General features: G+C 35.7%; 1 protein-coding gene across 1 annotated transcript in view; it reads right to left on the bottom strand.

Annotated features, from left to right (window-relative positions):
• LOC136035244 (zinc finger protein 345-like) overlaps positions 1-13842 on the bottom strand; it is a 47422-nt gene that overhangs the window by 18795 nt on the left and 14785 nt on the right. Inside the window, exons 5-8 of the mRNA XM_065716904.1 lie at positions 11426-11636; positions 8260-8470; positions 6637-6803; positions 1116-1484 (exon numbers count right to left, since the gene is read on the bottom strand). Of these exons, the coding sequence (XP_065572976.1) occupies positions 1116-1484; positions 6637-6803; positions 8260-8470; positions 11426-11636 (958 nt within the window). The remainder of the gene's footprint in view (positions 1-1115; positions 1485-6636; positions 6804-8259; positions 8471-11425; positions 11637-13842) is intronic.

Consider the following 13842-nt stretch of genomic DNA (forward strand, 5'->3'; position numbering starts at 1 on the left):
ACAAAAAAATGTGCCATGCATTTCAGAGCATATTTTCACAAGAATTCATATTGATCACAATAAATCGAATATCGACCCCAAATTAATCATTAGATGTGCTGTCTGAATATTAAGAGTGTACAGTATGAGATTAATTTATGTAGTTATTACCCACGTTGTCTTAATCTTTATATTTATCTGGCAAGAAGACAAATTCAGCCTTTTGAGCAGGTGAGTAGTGGTTTGGAACAAAACATTCATTTATCACTCTTCCTATTTCCTGCAAAGTTAGATATAATTGCCCAATTTAGTTTTTGCCCAATTCCAAAAGATAAATACAAGGTAAACCCTTTTACTAAAAGCGAAGGTAGCACGAACAAAGAAACACTAAGGCATGTGTTTGCAGCGCGTATTTAGACATACATAGGCTACACTGATCAAATCAAACGATTTTGACTTTGAAGGGATCTTCAGATATCTTTGGATCCACCCCTGCACCCATCTTCTTCAACGTAAAAATGTAGGTAAAATTATAGCAAATCGTATAACTGGCTTTCGTATAAAGTGAATATACCACTCGATGCCTTTTTAATGCTCTTTACGAATATAATAATCACTTCTACCTTAAATTGAGATTTAAGCACTTTTTAGCTCTTAAAAATGACGAATTTTTAAAAAATTATGACAGTTCATACAACTGACTTACTAATAAAGCGGACATACCACTGATGCCTTTTTTATGTTCTTTACGAGTATAATAATCGCTTCTACTACAAATTCAAATTTGAGCACTTTTTAAGCTCTTAGAAATGACGAATTTTCAATTAAAGTACGAGTTATCCGTCGTTTCCGACAAAATAATACTACGTTTTCTCCGCGCCATTTTCGACAAAATAATACTACATTTTTTCAGTGCTAAAATTTTTTATAATAAGGTTAGTTTAGGTTAGGTTGGGTTAGACTAGGTTAAAAAGTGCTTAAATTTAAATTTAAGGTAGAGGCGATTATTATATTCGTAAAAAGCATAAAAAAAGGCATCGAGTGTATATTCACTTTATACGAAAGCCAGTTATACGATTTGCTATAATTTTACCAAAATGTAAACACATATAAAAGTAAATAAACAAAAAGAAAACCTTTCATTGAAAGCGAAAGCAGCTGGGCAATGCTCACACGAGAAAGGTTTAATTCCTGTATGAACGGCTGTATGTCTTTGCAGGGCGTATTTTGACAGACAAGAGAAGCCACATTGATCACACGAAAATGGCTTTGACTCTGAATGGATCATCAGGTGTCTCTTCAGGTGATAGCTTGATGAAAATGAAACAGAACAAAATCCACATTTAAACGGTTTGATAAGCGCATGTGTAATATTCATATGTTTTCGTTTATAGGCATTGCATGTGAACGTCATGTCACAGTAGTCACATTGATATGGACGTTCAGTACTGTGAGTTACTCGATGCTGTTCAAGATTTGACATTGTCGGAAATCGCTTGGAGCAACTGTAAAATAATGATATAAATGAATTATATTGATAAACATGGCACTAATTTACTTGAAATCACCATTTAAAAAAGTCAAGAATAGGGCAATGAACTTTACAGTCCCTATTGGCGGTCCTAATCTCCGTTTCATGGCCTTCTTTTACGTACTAAAACCAAAGAGAAAAAGAAACAGAACAAATGAAGAAAATATTTTCTGAGGACAAGAGAAGAGAGATACAGAGATAAAGAGAGAAAGAGACAGAGAGAGAGAGAGAGAGAGAGAGAGAGAGAGGGGAAGAGACGAAAAGGGAGAGAAAAAGAGATTTGTATGTATTGACATTTTTTGTTGTTGTCAACCTCTAATCTACCAAAAACTTCAATCTTCTTCCCGAACCTGGAAGGGAAATCCTGCTTTCTCATCCTCAGAGCCACGTAGAGGAATGGAAACAACAAGTTGACTTTTTGCGGTCCGACCGCAAGACAGTTTAAGCTCTTAGTCCAGGCTCAAAAAGAAGTCTACTTGACAAAGAAGAAGGTTCGTAGCCTACAATGGCGGTACTGTAACCCTTGCTTGGGGCTAATACTTTCAATAGCTTAAACAATATAAAAATAGCAACATCGAACTTTTTTAATTTTTTGTTGTTGTTCCTTTTTTGGTTATTGACGTATTCGGCCCATTTTAGGCTTTTTTCAGTCATAGCCTTTTTTCAGCAATGAATCTTGTCTTATCTTACTTACAATTTATGAAGTAAGTATTGGACCTAGTTGTGGCTTTTAATCCTACGCGATTCATCAAACCACTATTACATAACGTTTTTCTCTCAGTCTCAATTTTCTCCATCTTTTCTCTAATATTTTCTCTCGTCCATAAGAAAATCTTCCCTACAGAAAACGACAAAGGAGTATTTTGCCAACCAGATACATATGTAAATATCATCTTCCCCTGCGATGTCAATCTTTGATTGGTGATTGAATCAGTCACCTTCAGTTGAAGTTGATCAGCTTATTTCAAGATTCACTGATAGGATGCAAGATAAAATAAACTCTGATACATATTCGAAATTTGTACTTGGAAACTTAACTTTAGGCTAAAAATGTAAACATTATCTATATTCCACCTAACCAAAGTGCTACTTACTGCCAGTTTTTTTTTAGTACAGGTTAAAATTAAAAAAGAAATATTAAAATCTAAAATTAAAAATAAGGAGCTAAAATTCGCTCTAAACTTCAAGGTTTATTTTACTTCTGTTTCTATTTATTTATCCTATTAAGATTCTACTGGGGGTGGAGTAAAAGGTAGCACCCCCGCTGGCTGAGCTATGGTCTGTTCCAAGTTCAACAAGGGTGTACATGAGGTGTCGGATTAAAAGCATGCCGTTTTCAGATATAAACATAGATAAAACTGCAAGTTGTAAACAACCTTGTACTCAATGCTTGTTAGCAAAAATTAAAATTTGTAAGACTTTCAAATATAATATTTCAAAAATGAGCTAAAATTTATGTATTTTCGTGGCCAAAAAAACTCCCGTGACTCACTTTTGTGAAACGAAAGTTAAAGGAGCTACTGTTCAAAGGGTTTAAATGCAACAGCAAGTTGAAAATAACCCTACGCTCATTTTTTTGTTAGCAAACGTTAAAATTTACAAAACCGTGAAATCTACTTGTCTTCGTCCAATCAAAGATCAAAGTAGTTACTTTTCCTTTGCGGTAATTCTTATTCATTCCATTTTGATTTCACTATTAAAACCCGTGGTCTGAGCCAAGCAAAGCAAGCGTGGCAGTTAAGATGTCAAGTTGTTAATTAATGATTTTCTATAACGGATTAAGTGACTATCCATTATTAATAAGCTTACATTTGATGTACAAATTACCTTTTTCATATTTACTTCTCAAAGTGCCCCCTAAAAAATTCTTATTGTTGCAAAAAGTGGAAAATATCCTCATGAAACGTTAGATTGTTTTTATAAGCCGATACCTTAAAAAATTCTAAATATTAAATTCACTTTAGAGATTTTTGGATTCATACATCTCAAATAACTTATTCAACTGATTTATCTCACATCAAACCTGAAAAAGAATCAAAGTGATTAAAAAACAGCTATTCCCCTCTTTCTACTCTAAAATCAACTCAATTTAGATAATAACCAGCATTACCAAAAAACTTAGGAACCTTTTGCTGGTGGCATGTGAAAAAAAAAGTGAAAAGAGCTCGCGAAAACATGACTATCTACAGTCTTTCAGCAATTCCTGTTTCTATGGTCACTTGGTAGAAGTTGCCCAACAAAGATCGTTGAAGAGGGCATTTTTCAAGACACTAAAGTCATTTGTTCATATCTCTTCAGGAAAAACTAACCTAAATTTTTTTGGGAAATATTAAATGACCAATATGCAAGTTTTGCAAGCGTTATAATCAAAATTCCATACAGCAGATTTATCCCCCCAAAAGATTACGCTTCCCTTTGACATGATATTCTCTACTTGACCTTTCAACCAATCCCATTACTCACAATGGTGGGTGACAACGATCCCTAGAAATTTTCCTCTTACTTAAGGCCTCAACATGAATCCAACTTCTTTTATTTAGATTTATCCTTTTTATTCTCTGTTTACTCATTGTTTATTTTACTTGCCCAAGAACGATTTTTTAAATTATTTTTTACTTTTAATTGACCTATTATTATAATAAAACAAGAGCTAAGAGCTCAATTGGCACTTGTGACGAGGCAAGAAGAGCTAAGAGCCAATAGCTCATATGGTATGAGCTCTAACAAAATTCTGAGAATCAATAGATAGATTTAAAAGGAAAATCATCGACTTAATGCACGTCGGGATTTAAATTAAGAGCTCTGAGTCACGATGTCCTTCTAAATATCAAAATTCATTAAGATTCAATCACCCACTGGAAAGTTATAAAGACCTCATTTTTTTCTAATTTTTCCTCTCCCTTTAGCCCCCCCCCCATGGTCGAATCTGGGAAAACGACTTTACCGAGTCAATTTGTGAAGCTCCCTGACACGCCAACCAATTTTAATCGTCCTAGCACGTCCAGAAGCACCAAACTCGCCAAAGCACTTAACTCCTCCCCCCCAACTCCCCTAAATAGAGCGAATCCAGTACAGTTATGTAAATCACCTATCTAGGACATTTGCTTATTCTATCCACCAAGCTTTATCCGATTCCCCCCCAGCGTTTTCCAAGATTTCCGATTTCCTCCTCCAACTCCCCCCAGTGTCAACAGATCTGGTCGGGATTCGAAATAAGAACTCTGAGACATGAATTCCTTCTAAATATCAAATCTCATTAAGATCCGGTCACCCGTTCTTAAGTTAAAAATACCTCAATTTTTCTAATTTTTCCAAATTAACACCCCCACCCCAGCTCCTCCAAAGAGAACGGATCCATTCCAATTAGATCAATCACGCATCTAGAACTTATGGTTATTCTTCCCATCAAGTTTCACCCCGATTTCTCCACTCTAAGTGTTTTCCGAGATTTCCGTTCCCCTCCTCCAACCCCCTATGTCCCTGGATCCAATTCGAGTCGAAAATGGAGAATCTGAGACATCAGATCCTTCTATATATCAAGTTTCATTAAGATCCGATCACCTATTCGTAAGATAAAAATACCCCAATTTTCACGTTTTCCAAGAATTCCGGTTTCCCCCTCCAACTCCCCCCAATGTCACAGGATCTGGTCGAAATTTAAAATAAGAGCTTAAAAGCACAAGATCCTTCTAAATATCAAATTTCATTAAGATCTGGTCACCCCTTCGTAAGTTACAAGTACCTCATTTTTCCAAATTACCCCCCCCCCCCAACTCCACCAAAGAGAGCGGATCCGGTCCGGTTATGTCAGTCACGTATCTTGGACTTGTTTTTATTCTTCCCATCCAGTTTCATCCTGATCTCTCCGCTTTAAGGATTTTCTAAGATTTCCGGTCCCCCTAACTGCCCCCCCCCCCAATGACGATGGATCTGATTGAGATTTAAAATAAGCGATCTGAGTTACCAGGTCCTTCAAAATATGAAGTTTCATGAAGATCCGATCAGTCCTTCGCAACTTAAAAATACGTCATTTCTTCTAATTTTTCAGAATCCCCCCCCCCCCCCCAATAGATCGGATCCGTTCCAATTATTTCAATCACGTATCTAAGACTTCTGCTTATTTTTCCCACTAAGTTTCATCCCGATCCCTCCACTCTAAGGGTTTTCCATGATTGTAGATTCCCCCCAATGTCACCAGATCCGGTCAGGATTTATAATAAGAGCTTTGAGACACGATATACTTCTCAATATAAAATTTCATTGAGATCCGATCACCCGTTCGTAGGTTAAAAATACCTCATTTTTTCTAATTTTTCAGAATTACCCCCCCCCCCCTAACTACCCCAAAGAGAGCGGATCCGTTCCGGTTATGTCGATCATGTATCTAGAACTAGTGCTTATTTTTCCCACCAAGTTTCATCCCGATCCCTCCGCTCTAAGTGTTTTCCAAGATTTTAGGTGTCCCCCTTCCAACTCCACCCCAATGTCACCAGATCCGGTTGGGATTTAATACAAGAGCTCTGAGACACGATATCTTTCCAAAAATCAAATTTCATTAAGATCTGATCAACCATTCGTAAGTTAAAAATACTCAATTTTTTTCGAATTAACCGGCCCCCACTCCCTCCCAGATGGGCAAATTGGGAAAACGACAATTTCTAGTTTAATCTGGTCCGGTTCGTGATACGCCTGCCAAATTTCATCGTCCTAGATTATCTGGAAGTGCCAAAAGTAGCAAAACCGGGACCGAAAGACAGACAGACAGACCGACAGAATTTGCGATTGCTATATGTCACTTGGTTAATACCAAGTGCCATAAAAACTTATTTGTATTATATTTACCTTTTCCCTCAAAGCCGGAAGTGGCCCTTTCAGAGCTTACGATAACGATTCATTCAGGGATATTCGTCGAAGACCTTTTGTCTAGGCACGTGAGAAGGATTCTTCTAACGAATGATAATAGAAATATATCAGATATTTATAATAACAAGTGTCTAGAAATTTGGAAAATTTTTGGAATTTGGGGGATTCAGGTCCCAAAAATCCTGCTGCGAATGTTCCTGTCTTCATTATCATTATTATTATTACTGAAATCTATAGACTAAAAGGAATAGAAAATAGCATACAAATCACAAGCGTAGCGTTTTTCCTTTAAGTGAACAGACAAAACATGACGTTGCATATGGTGCTTTGAAGAAAAGGCTCGACCACACTGAGGGCACCCAAAGGGACGATAGTTCTTAGAATGAATCTTCTTATGTCGGGACAGCTCGCAAGCCTTGTCAAAACGCATCTAAAATACAAGAGTTCATTATTAACTATAACAATACAAGAACATCAGTAGATTATGAGGACTATCTTCAGATATGGAAGGCCCTAATTTTTACAACGGAAAAAGATTATAAAGATTGATTAGGAAACTGCAAGGAATCACCAACTGTGTAGTAGATACACAAGGGAAAGGATTTATTTAAGAGAGGGAGAGATTTGTCGTAGTTAATGTTATACCAACAACAAAGAGCGTTCCTGTCTTCTTTACACTAAAAAATCCAAAAAAGGAAAACTAGTCACGCTAAGAATGGAAAAATTTACGCAAAACAATTTTGAAACAATATGAATAGACCTAAGCTATACAAAACATGAAACAAGAAATTCGAGGGCTTGATAACAAGCATACTAGAGCAGAAGAATGTCAAACAAAGAATGTCGTATCAAGATTGTCATTGTTTACCCTATTTATGGAGGTTTTGTTTTAGCATATTTTCTACTCGCTGATTTAATGTAGTCGTAATCTACTACTACAGCTACTACTAGTACACCATTATTAACAACACATTCCAGCATTAGGCTGTCTGAGACCAAGACAGCTGTGTGAGCTCCTCCCCCAAGTCTTTTCAATACTTCGCTCTCTTCAAAACACTGATTTTGGGCTATATTTGCATGAACCGTAAGTCTGAGACTGCCGCTGACAAGAACTGACTCTATCTGCTCAATCGAGCAGATAGAGAAGATAAAAGCCAACAAAACCAGCTATTTGTCAGCAAGAGATGAACTGTAGAACTATATTTATATATAAACACAAGTGTGTGTGAAGGTATACTTTTTCTTTTGCAAAAAACAGTTCTAAACCAATCAGCCTAGTCTTGTTTAAAAAACCTTGAGAAAGAATAAAGGCTAAACAAAACCAATGGTAACTATAAAAAAACAAGTGACGTCATGATAATACGCATGTGTGGTCTGAAGGCCGTTTCAGCTAAGTGTCACTCGTGCGAGTTAAAGGCCAGATAAAGGTGAGAGAAGCATACAAAGCCGGCTTCTTTGCAACTATACGCATTCAGATATGTATGTACATGGGGCATTTCTTTTGTACAAACTCAATAAAATTAACTATAACCAATTTTTAGTCCAATTCTTCTATAAACTAGCACTCCACTGCTTAACATGATATTGTCTTAAAAATAGATTTAGTGAAATTTTCAATACCTGATACCTTTGATATTCAATTGTTTTAAAATAAAAGACAACTGTGACGGGAAACAACTTTTCAAATTTTCTGTAGAGAGCCTTCGAATATGGCCCTCCGGTCCTCTCTTAGGTGGAAGAATTCCCTATCACATGTGGCAAGACTAAATTTGCTATTACCCATGCCTATTGTATTTCCCAAAATATGTCTTTCCTATTTGCTAAGATCTAACCAATGTTTATTTAAAAAGTTGTGGTCAACAGAATTCAACTAGCCGTTTCAATACCTTACAAGTTTGACATTCATATGGTCTTAAGCCAGAATGTGATGCCATATGAATACGAAGTGATACAGCCTGTCGAAATGATTCTCCACATTCTGTGCACACATTTTTTTTGGATGTTTGTTGTAGTTTTGTTCTTGACGTCTCAGCCTGGTCTTCGTTGGTCAAGACTTTATTGGCCAAGTCTTCTTGTTGATCTGAGTGGTGCGTGAGTCTAAAAATATAGGCACATATTTAAGTTTTAAGTCACACTTTCATAGGTTGCTTAAATCCTACCATGGCTGAGGCGTCAGATGCAATCTAATAGGGAACGAGCTTCTAGCCCATAGTAATCAAAAATTTAAAAGTGCATTGAAAAAAAAACTTACAAGTGAAAAAGAATCGGCACTTGAAGCTGTTTCAGAATTTTTATCTATTATTCCAATTAATCTCAATGGTAAAGGTTTATTGCAAAACCCATTTATGGGAATTTTGATAAAAGTTCCCATGAAACACCACGAAAATGTGGTGCCTGAAACACCACAAAATGGTGTTGGTTCAATATGGAAACTGCATCAATCCCGTCACCATAGCCAAAAACCCGTACAGGAGAAATACAATCCTTTATCTTGAGCAGCAAGGAAAATCACTTTCACAGGGGATGAAGTGATATGTCTTCTTTTTAAATAAACAATAATGGCTTTAAAATTACTAAAAACCAATTCTGTGTCCAATAGAGCTTAATGCAGTGAATTTAAGCTGAGATCTGTCACTGATGGTCAACAAATCCACTTTCTTTTAAACAGCCACCACGTCTTAAAATCAGGAGTCGAATGCACTCTCTGCTAAATAGCCACGAACAGTTGCACTACAACCACTAATATTTCTATATGACAGATATTGCTATTTGGAAGAGTAACTACTTCTCGGGAAGCTATAATGTTTGTAGACTCCAGGATGAGAATCTAAGAGAAACTTTCCATGAACAGTTGAATACTAAACTGGAGAGTTTAAAATTTGACAACGCAGAAGATGGATAGAATAATTTTATGAAAACGATTTGTGAAGTTCCTAGGAAAGAAAGAAAGATAGGAAAGAAAGTTAGCAATGCAGCTAGGAATATTAGCGAAAAAGCTTTATGTTTAATAGAGAGGACAAGGGGATTGTACCAGATTTATCTGTGTGATGGATTATGTAAATACAAGAGGAATGTAAAGAAAGCGGGGAAAGCATTAAAATATGAACTAAAGAGATGCAAAGGGGAGGTCATGGAAATTGCTCAGGATCTGGAAGATGCAGCTAGACGGCATAATAGTAAAATATTGTACCGACATGTTAATAAACTGAGAGGGAGTAGTCAATCCGGGCTTGTACCAGTTAAAGATAGGAACGGGATCACAATTAGTGACAAGGAAAGAGTTAAAAAGAGATGGGCAGAATATTTTTGGAATGTGCTAAACTGAGATATAGTTGCAGGAAAAGATATAGAGGAAAATGAAAAATCTCGTGATACCTTGGATAAAAAGAAAAACTTGTTTTGTGAGGAAGAATTAGCAACACGACTAAAAGGATAAAGAAAAAATTAATAAGATCCCAGGTGCTGATAGTGTGGTAAATGAGTTTCTTAAATATGATGGCTCTGAGGTTAGAAACAAGTTACTGAAGATTATGAACAAGATTTTTGAAAAAGGGGAAGTACCTAGTGATTTTAGGAAAACCCTAATTAAACCGCTGTATAAGAAAAGTTATAAGAGTGAACGTGATAATTATCGACGCATTAGTACGTAGTATGTAGCAAATTACTTAGTAATATGATACTTTTAAGACTGAAAGATGCTGTAGACAAAGTTACAGGAGAAGAACAGTACGTTTTTAGAAAGGGCGCTTTCAGTGCGTTTTTATTTGTCGAATAATTCAGAAGTACCTGAGTTATCAACCACCTTTGGTCCTTAGTTTTATGGTTATGTAAAAGCGTCAGTTCTGTTGATAGAAAAACTTTAGCAAAGGTCTTATCCTTATGGTATATCAGACAAATACATTAAAATGATTAGTACTATGTACGAGAATAACGTTGCTGCGGTTAAAGTAGGAAATGATGAGGACATCTGGTTTCGTTTTAAATTAGGAGCTAAGCAGGATTATGTTCTACCCCCCTTCATATGAATCATTTTGACACATTTTTTTCTAAAGAGCATAGGAAAGGCAATGGGAGAACACAGAAACGGGAAGGAAAAACTCTCCTGAACTTGGATCTTTTGGTTATACGCCGGACTAAAACGAGATTAGCACTCTCTGCTAAACTGATTTCTCAGATATTTTGTCGATTTTTCATTAAATACAGACAACTGTGAATATCCAATTTTCAATTTTAAGTTTTGCATAAAAAAGCTTGAACTGAAGCCTTTTTCTAATTGTTTGTTATACAGATATAGTGACTAGAGGGTTATGTTTGAATAGGTATATTAGCCATGGGTACTCTGATTCTTGGATATGTTAAAGGAAAACCTTATACTCAGTTTGTTCAGCTAAGATCGTTCAAATGCGGGTGATACTCTTAGAAAACGCTTGCTAACTTATGTTCAAGTTGTTTTGTTTTCTACGAGGCTTTACTCACTTCAGAAAAAAAAAAGATCTCCGAGAGATTTATTTAAGAAATTTTAAATTTTGGTTTACCTTCGGTAATGGTATCGTAATACCGCTATGGCTCGAGGATATACTACTACTACTACTGCTAACAACTCACCGCAGTACCAAGCCTCTAGAGCCCAACACACCTAAGTACGCTCCTCCTTCATCCTAATCTATTCAAAGCCCCACTCGTTACACCCTCCCGGGAAGTTCCCATTTCCCTTAAACCTGCTTTCCGTTCAGCCCTAGACGGTTGGTCCAAGGATATGTTGGGACAGATTTACTTTTATCTTTTGTGTTTTTAAGTATCAAGACAAAGAAAACAAGATTTTTTCCCTTACACCTTTTCGACAATATAACGCCTCTGCTCTATTAGTAAGTGCGATTTTTGTTGTTCTATTCTCCCTTTTGTTCTTGCTCTTGTTATATAACCCCACTTGTGTAGTTGCATAGTGGGTAAGAAATCAATTATTATTATTATTAATGCTTGCTAATAGTAATAAAATCCAGCTGACGCATTTCTGAAGTAGCTTACCATATATATTTTGAAAGTCCAACTTACTTGTGCTTCCTCAAAATTCGTTTAGACTGTAAAAGGCGATCACATAAATTACAAGGGAAAACTCGGACACCAGCATGTAAAATGATATGCGCCCTCAGATCTTTAATGGAATTGAATTCTTTCTTGCAAATGTGACAGGTTTTGATAGAAGATGTCCTTCTCTCTAAATTCTTCTTTTCTTCTTCTATTCCACTTTTAGCATTTCCATCATCTGAAAAGAGAAGCTAACAATAAAACAGTTTCTGAAAATTAACTTTACCCCATTTGTCCAGATTTTATTTTTGTAACCTTAAGTGATGAAAGTGACGAAAAATAAACCCAGAAAAAAACTAAACAACAACAGTGGATTTTCAGATCCAAATATCCAAGTTTCGTGGGTTTCCTATAATATTTATCAGTGTAAAGTAATTAAATAGTTCCAACTCTTAGTTTCCGCATACAGTGTTTTGTGGAAAACCGCAACAATTCCGAGTATTTCGGGCATTTTTAGCCAACATCCTGCGGAAAACCATACCATTCGTATTTGTTGAAAGTTCTCACAGAACTCGAGAGAACAAGTTTCGAAATCCAATCAACAACTGACATTTCATTAGGTTAATGTTGTAGCCTGTAAATTGTTATTCTTTTCCTTTTACATAGCAGCATAAACAACAGTTTTCAGCTCAACAGCAGCAAATAGATTGGAATTTATCTTATGTAAGCAGTGACACCAATTCAAAAAATATTGTGTGTGTGTGGGGGGGTGGATACTTGTTAAATATAAGGGGGGAGGTGATTTTGTTTTGAAACAAAAATTTATAAAAATCATGACTACGATTTTTCAAGCGTTTTCGTGTTTTTTTTCTGCAAAATTAAAGTGTTGTTGTAATTTCACATTTCCGCGAATCACAGCATCTAGGAACTAAAGAGAAAAGAAATGGAAAATCAACTTCTCTATTTTGTAAGTATACGTCCATCAATAAATAATCAATCTGAAACATTTATGGTTCAAAATGTAATGCTTTAAAAATGTCGAAGTGCAAAGGCTTCTTCTTTGCAAATGAAGTAGTACAATGACCAACGCTCAAAACTCTCAAAAAGAGAAGCTACCAATAGAGTGAATTCTAAATTAACTTTTATGATTGGCTCTCTTATTTTGATCGGCTCTATTGTTTTGATTGTCTCTCTTGTTTCGATTGACCCTACTGTTTTGATCCGTTCTCCGAGGTAGAGGGGGGGGGGAGGGACAAAATACAATTCTTAAAAAAATAGGGGGAGACGATTTTGTTTTGGAACGAAAATTCCTCAAAATCGTGACTACGACTTTTCAAGCATTTGAGTGTTTTTTTCCGCAAAGTTGACGCGTCACTTTAATTTAACTCTTCGAAGAATTGCAGAAGCTATGAACTAAAGGGAGAGGAAATAGAAAATCAGCTCCTCTAATTATAGGCACGAGCCCACCTGTAAATTATCAATCTGATAAATCTATGTTTAAAAATCCAATGCTCTAAAAAGACGGTAGTATATACAAATGGAGTCGAACACTGACCTGAGCTCTTACTCCATCCCCAATCCAAAAAAGCAAAAAATAGACTGCTTGCTTAGTTAACTTTTACAAAACTTAATTATTCTTTTCAAACACATAGGATTTTAATTAAGATTTATTTTCTTTGAATTCTTGGTTCTTCTTCTACATACTCACCATTTTTGTCTTGAGAAAAGAAAAAAGCTAAGAACGGAATGGCTTCTGAAATAATGTTTGGGGAGCTGAAGTCTTATTCCCAAATGTTATTACTTTTACTAAATGCATACTTTCCTTTGAAAAATGCCTTTCGATTCTACTTTGGTTCTTTCTTACTCCTCTACTCCTGTTTTACTCCTGATTGAAAAATTGAAAAGCTAGCAATAAGATCAATATAGTCTAGCATCATGGTTCTGGTAGAAGAGCCCACGCAACATCTTTCGGTAAATTTTTTGTTGTTCATATTATCGACTTACGAATAAACTGAACATATCACTCGATGCCTTTTTTAAGCTCTTTACGAGTATAATAATCACTTCTATCGCAAACTTTGTCTGTTTTAAAGGTTAGGTCGTTTGTTTTAAGTTTGAAACCAATGTTTTAAGCCTTTTTATACCCAAAAACTAGAAATATTTTTGTCATTTTCAAGAGCTAAGAAAGGGCTTAAATTTGAATTTGCGATGGAAGCGATTATTATATTCGTAAATAGTTTAAAAAGGCATCGAGTGGCATACTCACTTTATTGGTAAGTCAATAATATGAACAACGAAAAATTTACCCATCTTTTCATCCAAGAAATAAAGACATCTTTTAAGATGGAGAAATACAGAGAAGATGCCCTATCATCTTCTGAAATCAGAATTCCATATCAAGGCTCCATAACTATACAAGGATATAGAGTCCAGAAGACTAAACA

This window comes from Artemia franciscana, chromosome 14, assembly GCF_032884065.1.
Source record: "Artemia franciscana chromosome 14, ASM3288406v1, whole genome shotgun sequence".
Lineage (NCBI taxonomy): Eukaryota > Metazoa > Arthropoda > Branchiopoda > Anostraca > Artemiidae > Artemia > Artemia franciscana.